The 14,783-nt window shown below is 43.9% G+C and overlaps 2 protein-coding genes across 3 annotated transcripts; one reads left to right on the top strand and one right to left on the bottom strand.

The window, feature by feature from the left end:
• Positions 1 to 618: 618 nt before the first annotated feature.
• Positions 619 to 8,987, bottom strand: elof1 (elongation factor 1). Of its 2 annotated transcripts, none has more exons than XM_078429351.1 (5): positions 8,860 to 8,987; positions 6,364 to 6,490; positions 3,776 to 3,899; positions 2,231 to 2,301; positions 619 to 820 (listed from the first exon to the last, which is right to left on the bottom strand). In XM_078429351.1, exons 3-5 carry the CDS (start codon positions 3,889 to 3,891, stop codon positions 756 to 758), a joined length of 252 nt encoding a protein of 83 aa, XP_078285477.1. In that variant the 5' UTR covers positions 3,892 to 3,899; positions 6,364 to 6,490; positions 8,860 to 8,987; the 3' UTR covers positions 619 to 755. The 2 variants fall into 2 exon arrangements, with proteins under 2 accessions (XP_078285477.1, XP_078285478.1); XM_078429352.1 differs by lacking the exon at positions 8,860 to 8,987 and adding an exon at positions 8,281 to 8,418.
• Positions 8,792 to 14,256, top strand: LOC144610596 (zinc finger MYM-type protein 1-like). Its single transcript, XM_078429404.1, has 3 exons — positions 8,792 to 8,855; positions 9,097 to 9,205; positions 12,396 to 14,256. The coding sequence occupies exons 1-3, from the start codon at positions 8,792 to 8,794 to the stop codon at positions 13,762 to 13,764; spliced, it is 1,542 nt and encodes a 513-aa protein (XP_078285530.1). The 3' UTR covers positions 13,765 to 14,256.
• Positions 14,257 to 14,783: the final 527 nt, after the last annotated feature.

Genomic DNA, 14,783 nt, shown 5'->3' with positions numbered 1-14,783 from the left:
ATCAGGATGCAAGTTGGCGGGCAAGGAGAAGCAAGCAGTTGTGCATTTATGTATCTGTTCCAAATTTGGATGTCCATCCCATTAGACTAAGAGTCTATCAAGACCCTCACTCTGTCAAGATCTGTGGTAGCTGGTGTGCAATGACTAGGGTTGCCAACTGTCCCGTATCAGCCGGGACATCCCATATTTTGGGCTAAATTGGTATGGGACCGCCCTTGTCCCTCATTAGGCACGGAGGGTGTTGTAGGCCCGGACACTGTAGGCTAACGGAGTGTATTCGGGGAGCGCGGCCGAGTGTTTTCACCAAACGGAGGTTGCATAGCAACCTGCCTCCCGGCCGCAGTTGGTGAAGCGGGAACATGTGGCCGCTGGCTGGGCTAGGTCACATGGGGCGCAGTTGATGTCGTCATCTTTTGTCCCTTATTTGGGAGTTAGAAAGTTGGCAACCCTACCAATGACCACCCTACATCAAGATTAACACAGACATCTTTCATTCTTTAAAACAAGAATGGAACCAAGTCATCCTCACCCCAAGAAGATAGAATCTGAATAACAACCAACCATTCCCATTTTGGAAGGGCAATGGTAACCTATTAAAATGAAAGAGCACACAGTGAATGGGAGAATTCTAAACTTTTAATAACACCCTGAAAACCATCCAAAGTATTATAGAAGATTCCGCATTAACTATTATTTACAGTCAGCTTAAAAAAAAAAAGCACCTCCAAGTAAAACACACAGTACTCAAGGCAAAACTATTGGTTTGCTGCTTCACAGGCATCGATCCAATCACTGTATACATCCACTGGCTCCGACAGATCTGAGCAACCGTTAAGGAAAAGACATCTGCAATGAAGTGAATACTAACAATGAAATATCATCCAAGTTTCACACAGCAAGTGACATGACCTCTCCATGATAGGCAAGGGAGTCCCAAGGAGATTGAGCTGGAGGGGATGGAGGCAAGACCATGAAACATATTTAAACTCAATTAATTGGTTTTCACATCTAAACCAGTCTATGGCCACAAGATTGCAGATGCCAAAAACTTCAGCAATAAAGACCAGAGAAGAACCCCATCTCAAAACATCATTTGTCCATTTCCCTCCACAGACGCTGAATGACCCAGGTTCATCCAGCAGTTTGTTATTTGCTTTATGGCTGCAACGTTCTGTGTGAACAGAAATAAATATGGGTTATGAGATACATGGAACTACAGATGCTGGTTTACAAAAAAAGTGCTCAGCAGGTCAGACGGCATCTCTGGATACGGGTTAGGATGCAATCTGCAGATTTTGGAGAGACGCTGACTTACAGTGAGAGGCAATAGAAGACAGACTAGGGACTTTGGAAAGAGAACTGCAGATTACAACCAACTGATCATCTGATTTGGACTGGCCACGTTAACTTATTGTTGATGCAAAGCTGGAAAAGCTTAACCACATCTAGTAGGAGACCAAAACAATGATCTTTGTCAAATGCCACAAATGCAATTCACTCTGCCCCAATTGCATCTACCAGTCCCGCAGACAGTCCCCAACATGTCATGATCCATCCTAGACTAGTCAAGCCCGTACTGAGCTCCATTCCCACATATTCCGTAACAAAAATAAAACAAGCTTGTTCCATGTTCACAACAATATCCACCTCACACTTTCTTTTCTATAAATTCATTCATTTAGTTTTCTTCGTTTTTAGTTTTAGAGATAAAGCGCGGAAACAGGCCCATCGGCCCACCGGGTCCGCACCGACCAGTAATCCCTTCTTATTAACACTATTCTACACACACTAGGGACAATTTTTTTACATTTACCAAGCCAATTTACCTACATATCTGCGCGTCTTTGGAGCGTGGAAGAAAACCTAAGATCTCAGAGAAAACTCACGTGGTCACGGGAGAATGTGCAAACTCCGCACAGACAGCACCCGTAGTCGGGATCGAACCCGGGTCTCCGGCGCTGCAAGGCAGCAACTCTACCGCTGCGCCACCATGCCGCCCCTGGAATTCCTCTTGGAATGCCGAGGATTAGCCAGTATATATTTCTCATTCCAGTTGCCTCCTTCTACTTCAGCCATCTTATTCAATTGTTATCAACAACTCAAAGCTAATCCATAGAGCCTCTGCAAGTTGTGTCACAACCTGGGCAACAAAACATAGCATTGAAAAAATATGACACAAAAATGAATAGTCCCAAAACGTCTCTCACTACTTGTATTTAAATAAGGATACATGTTATTGGTGTCTGGAATTCTTCTAAACATACGGTGCAGGATATGATACCCGTATTTCGCGCACGGTCCCTGGAAAATGGAAGGGAAGAAAACAATGTAAACAAATCACTTAAAAAACTTAATATAAGAGACATGATCAATACATACCATGCAAGAAATAGAAGTATTATTCTGCAAGATAGGAGAGTACTTCCAGGTGAAGAGACGTTGACAACAACGTTGACGAGACTTTGCAAGCACTCACATAACTTTTCTAGCTTGTAATCCTTGGTAGAAACAGTAAATCAACTACAATTCCTCCCCTCCCAGCCCACTGCAAAAGTCACAATTTCAAGATCAGACATTCCAGCTACACTAGCAAATAAGCAAGAAAACCAGAGTTAAAGTACAACTTGGTCTGAATGGGACTAAACTACAAAATCGTACAGAATTTAAAAACTGGCCATACATTTAATTCTCTCGCAAAGGAAAATGCATTATTCTAAATATATAATACTTTGCATTATTTTGTTTTATTATGTCAAAAGGATATCAAATGATATTGAGCATGCACTAAAAGGGGACTTAAATCTGTTTTATAATGAATCCCGTTCATTTAAAATGGATATTTCTTGATGTACAAAGAACTCCATCCAAAGGAATTGTCAATGCACTTCTTCAAAGAGATGGGAGTCACAGGGCCGCATGTGCTACATTTCACAACTGTTTTATTTCACTTAGAGTTTAACATTTACACAATACCAATAGATATAATCCAGCCTACAGATAACAAAGGCCACTAAAACAACTCCGAGTCATATAGAATGGAAACGAGCATCCTGCTCAACATGGTCCCTCTTACCACTACAACCCACATCCCTTCTCCCCTTCCTGCCCCGTCTGACAACTCATGTAGGTATAGGAACAACAAATGTGTCAAGTCCAAAACACATCACCACCTAACTCCATCCAAGGACCCAAACAGTCTTTCCAGGTGAGACAAAGGTTCACCTGCACCTCCTCCAACCTCATCTATTGCATCCACTGCTCTAGATGTCAACTTATTTACATCGGCGAAACCTGCGCTCGGTCCGCATTGACCAAACTGATCTCCCGGTGGCCGAGCACTTCAATTCCCCCTCCCATTCCCAGTCTGACCTTTCTGTCATGGGCCTCCTCCAGTGCCATAGTGAGGCCCACCGGAAATTGGAGGAACAGCACCTCATATTTCGCCTGGGCAGTTTGCAGCCCAGTGGTATGAACATCAACTTCTCCAACTTTAGATAGTTCCTCTGCCCCTCTCTTCCCCTCCTCCTTCCCAGATCTCCCTCTATCTTCCTGTCTCCACCTATATCCTTCCTTCGTCCCACCCCCCTGACATCAGTCTGAAGAAGGGTCTCGACCCAAAACATCACCCATTCCTTCTCTCCCGAGATGCTGCCTGACCTGCTGAGTTACTCCAGCATTTTGTGAATAATCACCACCTACAGTGATATGCCAGACTTAGACTAAAGCAGTACACCGCCCAAAGACAAATATGCCAACACAGGCATCATACACTTACATCTTAACATCACATGACTTTTCGTGGTTACAAAATGGACAAGTGAACTGTGTTTGTAACGTGCCAAGCACTTTCTTCCTGGTTGGAGGCTTTCTCTTCGATTTCCTGCGGCCCATTGGAACTTCTGTGAAACACAGTGGGAAATACTTCAAAACTTCTGATAATATTGTAACCATATATAGTATAGTAATATAAAGGCTGGCATGGCTGCTTGCTCCACATCTGCAAAGAAGTATGAGCACCCTTTTGGGTCATTGCATGCCCTTCACAAACATCACTGAAATGTTGTCATGGCTTGGGCAGAGGGAAATGTAACATCTTCCACAAAACCATCAGAGACCTCCATTATACAGCGATTGATTAGAAATGGGAAAGTCCATGGGTAAAGAGAATTTTGAAAATAGGTTGAGAATTATAAAAATCAAATGAGATTGGGAGTGTATTTAGGTCACCAAGTTTGGAGACAAATCAAACTTGATCCAAGTTAGGAAAGCAGCAAGATTTTGGATGATCTCAAGTTTATAAAAGGTAAGCAAGACATCTCTACTGCAAGTTCAGTCCTTTCGGAAAGATTACATCAGATGGATTACACAATCATCCACTGTGTGAATTTTAACTCAATACTTACTGAACTCGAGGGCTTATGTATTTTGTGACATCAAATCACTTTTTTTTTAAAAGTTATCCAAATAATAAATGCTCAAGGCTACATAATATATTACCAGTTAGTTCCTGAAGCAGAGACTATTTCAATATTAACAAACACAACGGGCACTAGTATCATAAGGAATAGGAGTAGCATTAGGCCATTCAACTCATCAAGTCTACTCCGCCATTCAATCATGGCCGATCTATCACTCCTCCTAACATTCTCCTGCCTTCTCCCCAGAACCTCTAACACATGTACTAATCAAGAATTTATCTATCTCTGCCTTAAAAATATCCACTGACATGGCCTCCACAGCCTTCTGTGGCAAAGAATTCCACAGATTCACCATCCGCTGACTTAAAGAAATCTCTCCTCATCTCCTTCCTAAAAGAACATCCTAAAGGATCAGAAAGAATTATTCAGGTAGCACTTGCCACCCCAAGGCTGGAGCAGCAGAGAACTACCAACACAATTCCTGTGCATTCCTTTCCAAGGTACACATCAGTGTGACATGCAAGTACATCACCATACTTGGCACTCCTAGATCTAATTCATGGAACGCCTTGCCTCAAAGTGTAGAAATATTTTCAGCACATTTGACTGCAACAGTTCCAAGTTGTGACTCACCTTACACCTTCTTAAGGGCATTTAGCGATAAGCTAGAATTCCTGGCCTTGCAGTTGCACCAACATCTGTAATACTCTTCAGGTGAGTGAAAAAAGCCACATGGAGCAGGACCCTATTACTGTGTAGATAGTTCTGGGCACCCACAGCCTTTTTTAAATAACCTATCTGACTATCCATGTAGAGTCACTAAATCACAAATGGAGACCCTGTACAAATGTAGAACACACTTTCTCCAAACATTTTGAACCACTGCCAGAGCTTAGAAGGTGGAAAAGAAACAAAAAGTTTTAAGGCCTCCACATTTAGGTACTTTTCTAGTTTACACAACTAAAATATGCAACTTTAGCATCAACTTTCTCAGAATATTGATGTCTGAAATTATCCAGATTAGGTTAGGGGGGTCACAGATTTAGCTGGGAGTGATACATGGGCCTGTGCAAATGGAGCGATCACCAGGGCAACCTCTCATACCAGATCTGCCAAGTCAGTCAAGTCAAGTCAAATTTATTTGTCACATACACATACACGATGTGCAGTGAAATGAAAGTGGCAATGCCTGCGGGTTGTGCACAAAAAGAATTACAGTTACAGCATATAAATAAAGTTAATAAGTTACTATTATTGTCGACAAAAATTTAGTCTCTGGGGTTATAAAAGTTGACAGTCCTGATGGCCTGTGGGAAGAAGCTCCGTCAAACATTAGCTTTTCCATTCTACTGCAAACTATCAATGGAGTTGTGACATCTTGGAGCAATATCAACTCACAGACCAGTTTATCAAGGTTAAAAAGGGAAGAACCCAAGCATCAAACAGCCCCAGCAAATCTCAGGTTAAAGTCCAAGTTATAAATTGCAGCAAAAGCCTCTATAAATGTTAGCATTGTTATCACAAGATCCACAGAATAATCTTGCCACAACCATGGGTGGTTTTACTGGTTCTGATAAATACATTGACCTGTAACAAAATTAAAAAAGCACTTTGATCTCGGTTAAATGTTCTCGGTTTCATAAATTTATTGAATCCCACAAACGATTTATTGAATCCCACAAACTAAGGGAAACTTAGTGAAGGGGTGAACACAGGTAAAAGTGGACCGGCACCCCCCCGCCTCCCCTAAAGAGCACTATGTGGTGAGGGTTTCCCCCATCAAAGTGTGAACAGTTGGTAATTTCTACCAGTGAAAAAATACAATTATCATCTGCTTGATCTCTAATACACGAGTCGTCACATAGATGGAAATTTGGTGCAGTGGAAAAACCATTGCTGTCAGGCCATTCAAGGAGAATCATCCCAAGTGAATGGCAGTACTGACCTGTGCAGTAAAGCAATAACACCTCAACACTTTGCCACGTCCAAGTTCAAGATGTCAGCTTCAGTTCAGAATATCAGCAACTCGTAGCTGTAAACTTCATGAGAATTTTCCAGCAGCATTCCACTCCCTGTGAAAAGACAGGGATATCAATGACTACATTGTGGTGTGACACACAACCATGTTTCCAACAGAAAATGGAAGGTGATTGTCTTATTTCCCTTCCTTCACAACCCCCCCCCCCCCCCCCCCCCCCGGCATTGCCCAAGCCCTGATAATCTGATTTGAACCCCAAGGCAAAGCTACAGTGTGCTCGAGTGGCACTTCTGATACTGCATCACAAAAATTGGACACAAATCCTTTCAGGCTTCAGGGGAAGAGAGGCTGAGAGGGACAGTCCTCTGTGGAAGGGACGGATTGGGCACATTGTCACAGGGGCCATCAAAATCTCACATCTTGAATACAAGCCCAGGAGTTAGCCTCCATGTTCTAGCCAAGGCATTTTCCCCCCCAAGCAATCAACTAGACAGATTACCTACACTATACTACCAACAGGTGCCCTCTGTACTGGTCAATTACTAGCCTCCAAATAAAACAAGTATTATATATTTAGAAGGAATTTAAGGCAAGGCAAGTTTATTTATACAGCACATTTCAGCAACAAGACGATTCAAAATGCGTTACATAAAACATTAAAAAGCAGTTAAAAACAATTAAAAACAATCATTAAAGAGAATAAAACAGGCTAAAATAGAATAAGATAGGTATAAAATACAAATTTAAAAGTTACAGTGCACTGTAATAAATTAATAATCATTTGATTTAATAAAAGGCGGCATCAAACAGAATAGTCTTCAGCCTCGATTTAAAAGAACTGAGAGTTGCAGTGGACCTGCAGTTTTCTGGGAGTTTGTTCCATACATGTGGTGCATAAAAACTAAACACTGCTTCTCCATGTTTAAGCTAACCTGCAGTCACACCCATATAAACCAAATTGTAATCAAATAAAAGTTGCCCTCCTCAAGATTCATTCAGATTTATAAAAATACACAAACGCTGGATGGATATTTGGATGCAATGGAGCCGACAGGGCCAAATGGATGTAACAGTGGAGAACAGCAACATAACTCAGGGATGGAAGAAGAGAGTAGTCATCATGGGAAGGCACCAGCGAGGGAAACATAGAAAATAGGTGCAGGAGTACGCCACTTGGCCCTTCGAGCCAACACCACCATTCAATATGATCATGGCTGATCATCCAAAATCAGTACCCCGTTCCTGCTTTTCCCCCATATCCCTTGATTCCTTTAGTCCCAAGAGCTAAATCTAACTCACTCCTGAAAAGGACAGCCAAGTAAGAGGTTCACTAACACTGACAGCATGTGCCAAAGGAGTATTGTGGATGCAGTGCAGGAACCTCTGACACTATGTTGTTGATGTGGAGATGGGGAACAAACTTTGGAATTTTTTTAGGTTTAGATTTAGATACAGCGCAGAAACAGGCCCTTCGACCCACCGAGTCCGCGCCGCCCAGCAATCCCCGCACACTAACACTATCCTACACCCACTAGGGACAATTTTTACATTTGCCCAGCCAATTAACCTACATACCTGTACGTCTTTGGAGTGAATCATTGAAATAATAATAGAAAAGCTAGAAACATGATAACTTCTCCTGAAAGAATAAATGAGCTAATGTTTCAGGTCGTCAGGAGGAATCCTAGAGGAGGCCTAAAGATACAGCACCATGTATCTATCTGCACACTGTGAAGATGTACAAGAGATGTATTTCATCAATGAATGGCTCGATTGTATTGTGTTTCCGCTGACTGGTCATCATGCAATGAAAGCTTTCCAGTGTACCTCGGTGCACGTGACAATAAACTAAACTAAAGGCCGAGGCGCCCAGAGGTAGCTCACCCGGGCCACGAAGCAGAGCCGGGTCGAGGCTGAAGCCCCAGCCTCAACTATCACAAGGAAGAGCAAGTCCGAGCACTCGGACCCCTGACTTCAGGCCACGCAGTCACCTCGCTTCACCCCGCCCCTTAGGGTGCCCCACCACTCATTGGCCACCCGGCCTGTCGATCAACGCGTCAACCCGCCCTCTCATTAACGAGCCCGCCTCCCATTGGCTGCCTGGCTAGACTCTCCCCGCCCCTCATTAGTTGGCCATCTTTTCATTGGCTGCTCCGCTAAACGGTCAGGTTGTCCACCCGCCTTTTATTTGCTCTCCCCCTTTCCGTTGGCTGCCAGGCCTGCTCATCACGGTAAACCCGCCCATTCATCTGCTAACCAGCTTCTCGTTGGCTGTCCCACCCGTCCATCAGCATGCTCCCGCCCTCTCGCTAGCTCCCGCCCCCCCGCCGCCGCATCCTACAGGTCGACGGCGCCGTCCATCACACACATTCACCCCCCCTTCGCCCGGACCGCAATGGCCGCGCACCATGCGCCCACCAAGTGGGAGAGCAATGGGCGTGTGCGAGTTTATGTGGCCGGTACCTGAGCTCCAGATCCGTCGCCGTCTCCAACCCGCTCCCGCGCTCTTCCCGCCCGCGCTTTTCACCCCCCGAGCAAGCGCCGGGCCTTGACTCCGCACACCGGAAATACCGCCCCCCCCTCTCCACCTATTGGCTACGGGCCGGGCGGACACCGCGCCGATTGGCGAGAGCCGTTGTCATTCATCCGCGGGGGCGGGGCCTCGGCGTCATGCGCCTGACCGTTGCTTTTGAATTGCAGCCGCGCGCGCAGGGAGACAGAGCGAGAGAGAGAAAGAAAAAGAAAAAGAAAAAGAAAAAGAAAAAAAAGAGGAAAAGAAAGAAAGAAAGAGATGTCTTGGCTCAACACGGTATGTATTTATAACAACCGAGAAGTTCTGTAAAAACTTGTTGCTACTTTCCATTCTTCTGAATGGGTCTGAAGAAGGGTCTCGACCTGTAACGTCACCCTGAGATGCTGCCTGACCTGCTGAGTTACTCCAGCATTTTGTGAATAAATACCTTCCATTCTTCAATCATCATCATCATCATTACATGTGGTCTGAAATGTGGAAGCAAAAAAAAAATAAAAATCAATAAAACATCTAAATTAGCTGTGCAGTCTGTAAAGAGTTGCGGCCACATGCCAACATACACCGACCGATCAGCCGAAACATTAATGACCTGATGAGCCAAAACATTACGGCCACAGTTTAAGAATAAGGGGTAGGCGATTTAGAATGGAGATGAGGAAAAACCTTTTCAGTCAGAGAGTTGTAAATCTGTGGAATTCTCTGCCTCAGAAGGCAGTGGAGGCCAATTCTCTGAATGCATTCAAGAGAGAGCTAGATAGAGCAGGGCCGTCTTAACGCATGGGCCTGATGGGCACTTGCCCGGGCCCCACGAGCATAGGGGCCCCATGCTGATCTGTGTATGTTAAGTGACTTGCAATAAATAAATACTACTTTAAAAATGTAGGTTCAATAAGTGCTTTTTTCGCAACATTTTCGGTCCCTAAGTGTTTTTTTCGCAACATTTTCCATCCCTAAATGCTTCTCACAGCGATCTGTTTCGCAACAATTAGCTCCCTAAGTGCTTTGCTTTTCCAACCCTAAGTGCTTCTCACAGCGATCTGTAAGTGCTTTTCGCAACAATGTAGCACCCTAAGTCCATCGCTAAGTGCTTTTCGCCGGCACGACAGGGGGGGCTGGTAGGGAAAGGGGGGTGGGGGAGAGTAACGGTGGGGGCGACGGGGAGGGTGGGAGGAGGTGAGAGTGGGGGTGGGAGGAGGCAGAGTGGGACTGGGGAGGGGGACAGCAAGGGTGGGGGTTGGTGGTGGGGGGGAAGAGAGAGTGGGGGAATTGGGGGTGCTGGGGAAAGGGGGGTGGCGGAGAGTAACAGTTGGTCTGGGGAGAGAGAATGGGGGGGTCTGAGAATGGGCACTGGGGAGGGGGACAACAGGGGTCGTGAAATTGTGTTTAGGATTTTTCTTCAGAGCCCCACTCATGCACTCCATTCCCCCCTTAATCCCCCTTAAAACTCCCCCAGACCTGTGCTGCATTAAGTTAAATTGGTTTCAGGGTTTTTTTTAAAGAGCCCCACTCACCCACTCCATCCACACCCCCTCAACTCCACTTATCATCCCACCCCCCACAACCCACCTCATCCCCCCTTATCCTCTTCTTACCTACTCCATCCCCCCAGCCCCCTTATCCCCCCCTCTCTTCCACCCTCCATTCACCCAATTCATCCTCCCTGAACCCCCTTTGAAACTCCCCCAAACCTCTACTGCATTGGTCTAACACTCAGCCACTCCATCCCCCCGCGTCCCGGTGGGGGCAGGGGAGGGGCTAGGGGGGTGGAGTGGGTCAGTAGGGGGAGGGGGGGGGGATAAGGTGGGTTGAGGGTGCTACAATACACGAGAGGCTTTGGGTCCAGGCCTCACTCACTCATACCCTCTCCCCTTCCCTGTTCCCCCTCTACGAGGAATGGGCCCAATGGGTCCACTTGGTCTAGTACTAAACTATAAATATTTGCTGCAATGTTATTGTGTTACAAATGGACATTGTGATTTGTTTCTGATTTAGTATCCCCGGGTTAGTATCGCAGTCACCTCTGCCACCTCACTTGCATGTAGGCCTATGTGTATGGATCTCATGCTGTATAACGTAATTTAGCGTATATGTTACGTCACTTCAACTCAGTTGACATTACTCACATTAGACCTACTGTGGTATTATTAATAGCAATGACATGATTATTGGTTATATTTATACATTGTATATGAACACAGGTATAGGACTATGCATAGATTATTAGTGATTAAATCTGAGGTTCATTCACAACATTGAACACTTGTACGATAAGCATGTAGTAGTTATTTAAGATTACGAATTTATGATGCTGTACTAATAACCAGGTATTAATAGTTTGTGAATATATGAATGGATAAGCTTTTTATCTGTGCAAGTTGAGAAAATGTTGAATGTAGTCTTGTAGACCTATACACAGATGAGGCTAGATCAGTGCCAGACACCCTAGCTACGCCACTGGGCTATTCAAGGTCTTGCCCGGCGGTGTTGTGAATCAGCACACAGTAGAGAGTTTGTATTAAGAATAAATACTGTTCGTAAACACACTTATATTATATAACCCTACACCCTGGCGTGGGACTAAATACTAAACATATATTTAGATATATTTCCAGGTGAATAACCCTTAGCAGAAATGAAACGTAATGTTTTGAGTGGAGCACAGAGGAAGAGAGCTGCAGAGGAGAAGGAGAAAATTGGAAAAATTCCAAAATTAACATCGTGGTTCAACACAGGTGCAACGTCAGCCACTCATACCATATAGCATCCACATCTACATCCACTCCTGCAATGTCAGCCACTAGTACTGTTCTTTCAGATATAGCATCCACATCCAAATCCATTCCTGCTACCAATCATCCAGTTTCAGCAGACATACCAATAGTATCATTACCTGTTGCTGCTGCTGGTGACATTTCACAAGAGGAAATACCCAAATCTGTAACAGTAAAGGAGTTTCCAATCCAAGAGACAGATCTGGGGCTATGGAACATTAATGATACTAACACAGTAGATTACTGGATTCGTAGTGGGCCCTCATCATGTCATAATCATGATAGCAACCTTTCAAACTCACGCAAAGTGTATAAAACAGCTGGAGTAGAGAGTATGAAGACAAGGTATTTATCAAATAATGTGTTCAAACGTGAACTGCGGAATGGCGAGTGTGTAAAACGTGAATGGCTACTCTATTCACCATCCCAAGGTCGTTTGTACTGCTTAGTATGTCGCCTATTGTCCAAGAAAGAATCTCCCTTTGCTACATCGGGGTTCAATGACTGGAAGCACAGCAATGTTATTGTAGAATATGAAAATGGAGAAGAACATCGAAAGTGCATGACGGCATATTTGATTAGGCATAAAGAAACTGGAAGTGTATATTCTTTATTACTTAACATCGCTCAGAGCAGGAATATTGGCATAAAGTGTTGACACGTGTGGTTTCTGTAATTCGTTTTCTTGCCTCCAGAGGTTTGCCATTTCGTGGAGAAAATCAGATTATTGAGTCAGTAAAAAATGGCAACTTTTTAGGCATACTAGTGCTGTTGAGTGAATTTGACCCTTTCTTGGAAGAACATCTCAAACTGTATGGAAATCCTGGAAAAGGGAACCCGTCATATTTATCTGCAAACATTTGTGAGGAATTTATTGAATTAATGGGACAACAGGTTCTTTGTACTATTCTTGAAGAAGTAAAAGAGTCAAAGTATTATTCAATAAGTGTAGATTCCACTCCAGACATCTCACACACAGATCAACTGACATTTACTGTCCGATACATTAAAGGCTGTGAGCCTGTGGAACGTTTCTTGATGTTCATCCCCATCTTTTCTCATGGAGCAAAGGCTCTAACAGACACTGTTGTGGATTTTCTTAATGAGAACAAAATTCCACTATCAAACTGCCGCGGTCAGTCATATGACAATGCCTCAAATATGTCTGGACGATATACTGGATTGCAAGCACGGATTCATCAACTCAATGAGTTTGCCATCTATGTCCCCTGTGCTGGACACAGCCTGAACTTGGTTGGAGTAAAAGCAGCAGAGTGTTGTCTACAAACTGTCAAATTCTTTGACTTTGTTCAACATCTGTATTCCTTTTTTGCTGCTTCTACTCATCGATGGAATGTATTGACATCATCTTTAGGAAAAGATTTTGTGGTCAAGCGTCTATCTGACACACGATGGTCAGCACATTTTGATGCTGTTCATGCTCTGTATGGGGGTTTCGAGAAAATAAAACATGCGCTGGATTCTGTATCAGCTGACAATGAACAGAAAGTGAATACAAGGCGAGAGGCAGAAGGATTGAGCAAGAAAATGGAAAACCTGGAAACAATCTTTCTCATAATTCTTTGGAATGACATGCTAGAAAGAATGAACAAAACAAGCAAGGTCCTGCAGTCAAAGGATGTGAACATCCTTGTTGCCACAAATCTTCTTGAGTTTATGAAAACCTATCTTCAGGAAACTAGAGATAAATTTAGTGAATATGAATTCAAAGCCAGGAGTATGTGCCCAGATACAGATTACAGTGATGAGAAAAAACGGGAACGAAAACGAAGTGTGCATCTTACTAGATATGATAGATCATCATCAGCAGAGGTACTTCTCAGTAAAAGCGGAAAGTTCAAGGTAGAAACTTTCCTCCCTATTCTGGACACTCTAATCTTTGAACTGACAAAACGTGCAGAAGCTTATTCACAGATTGGAAATCTGTTTTCTTTCTTCAGTGAATTGAAAACTATTGCTTCTGATGCACTAAAGAAAAAGTGTGAACATCTGGCTAATATGTATCACAAAGACCTTAATTATGATGACCTTTTAAATGAATGAGCATCTCAAGCACTACATGGCTCTTGATGAAAATTGTGAGACTCTCCCTGCATTGTACAGAAAAATAATTTCCGACAATTTGAAATCTGTATTCCCGAATGTTGAAATTGCACTCAGAGTGTTCATGTGCATGATGGTGACCAACTGTACAGGAGAACGTTCTTTTTCAAGACTGAAACTTATAAAAAATCAGCTTTGTAGCACAATGGGGCAGCATCGTTTGAACTGGCTTTCACTCATGTGCATGGAAAATGACATCCTAAAGACCATTGACTTCAAGCCAATAATAAAGCAATTCTCTGCAAAGTAATGCCGCAAATGCTTGTTATAATAAGAAATTCGTAGTAATTTCATACTGTGACATCTAATCTGTATGGCTTACTGAGTATTATTGTGTTTTTCAAGCCTCGTGTATTGTTCAAATGTTTATCATGTTGATTAGTTGTTGCTGTACAGCATGTTTTTAATGTTTCAACACCAATTTTGTTAGAAGTGCCACTAAAATAAATATATGTTTAATTTTATCGACCATTTACATTTTTATTCCTGTGAGTAGTTGTCGTAGGGGCCCTAGTACACTGCTTTGCCCGGGGCCCATAATGCTGTAAAGACGGCCCTGAGATAGAGCTCTTAAGGATAGCGGAGTCAGGGGGTATGGGGAGAAGGCAGGAACGGGGTACTGATTGAGAATGATCAGCCATGATCACATTGAATGGCGGTGCTGGCTCGAAGGGCCGAATGGCCTCCTCCTGCACCTATTGTCTATTCCTCCTGTGACCAGCATTTTCTGTGACTTGTGCCACAGTCGACCTTCTATCAGTTCGGACCAGGCGGGATAGCCTTCATTGCCCCCGCGCTTCGATGAGGCTTGGGCGCCCAACGCCCTGTCTGTCGCCGGTTTGTAGTTTGTCCCTCCTTGGACTGCTGTCGGTAGGTACTCACCACTGCTGACCGGGAGCACCCCACAAGCCTTGTCGTTTCAGAGACCCAGTCGTCTGGCCATAACAATTTGGCCCTTG

Source organism: Rhinoraja longicauda, chromosome 37 (assembly GCF_053455715.1).
Source record: "Rhinoraja longicauda isolate Sanriku21f chromosome 37, sRhiLon1.1, whole genome shotgun sequence".
NCBI classification, from domain to species: domain Eukaryota; kingdom Metazoa; phylum Chordata; class Chondrichthyes; order Rajiformes; family Arhynchobatidae; genus Rhinoraja; species Rhinoraja longicauda.
This window is presented reverse-complemented; position numbering and strand designations above follow the sequence as displayed.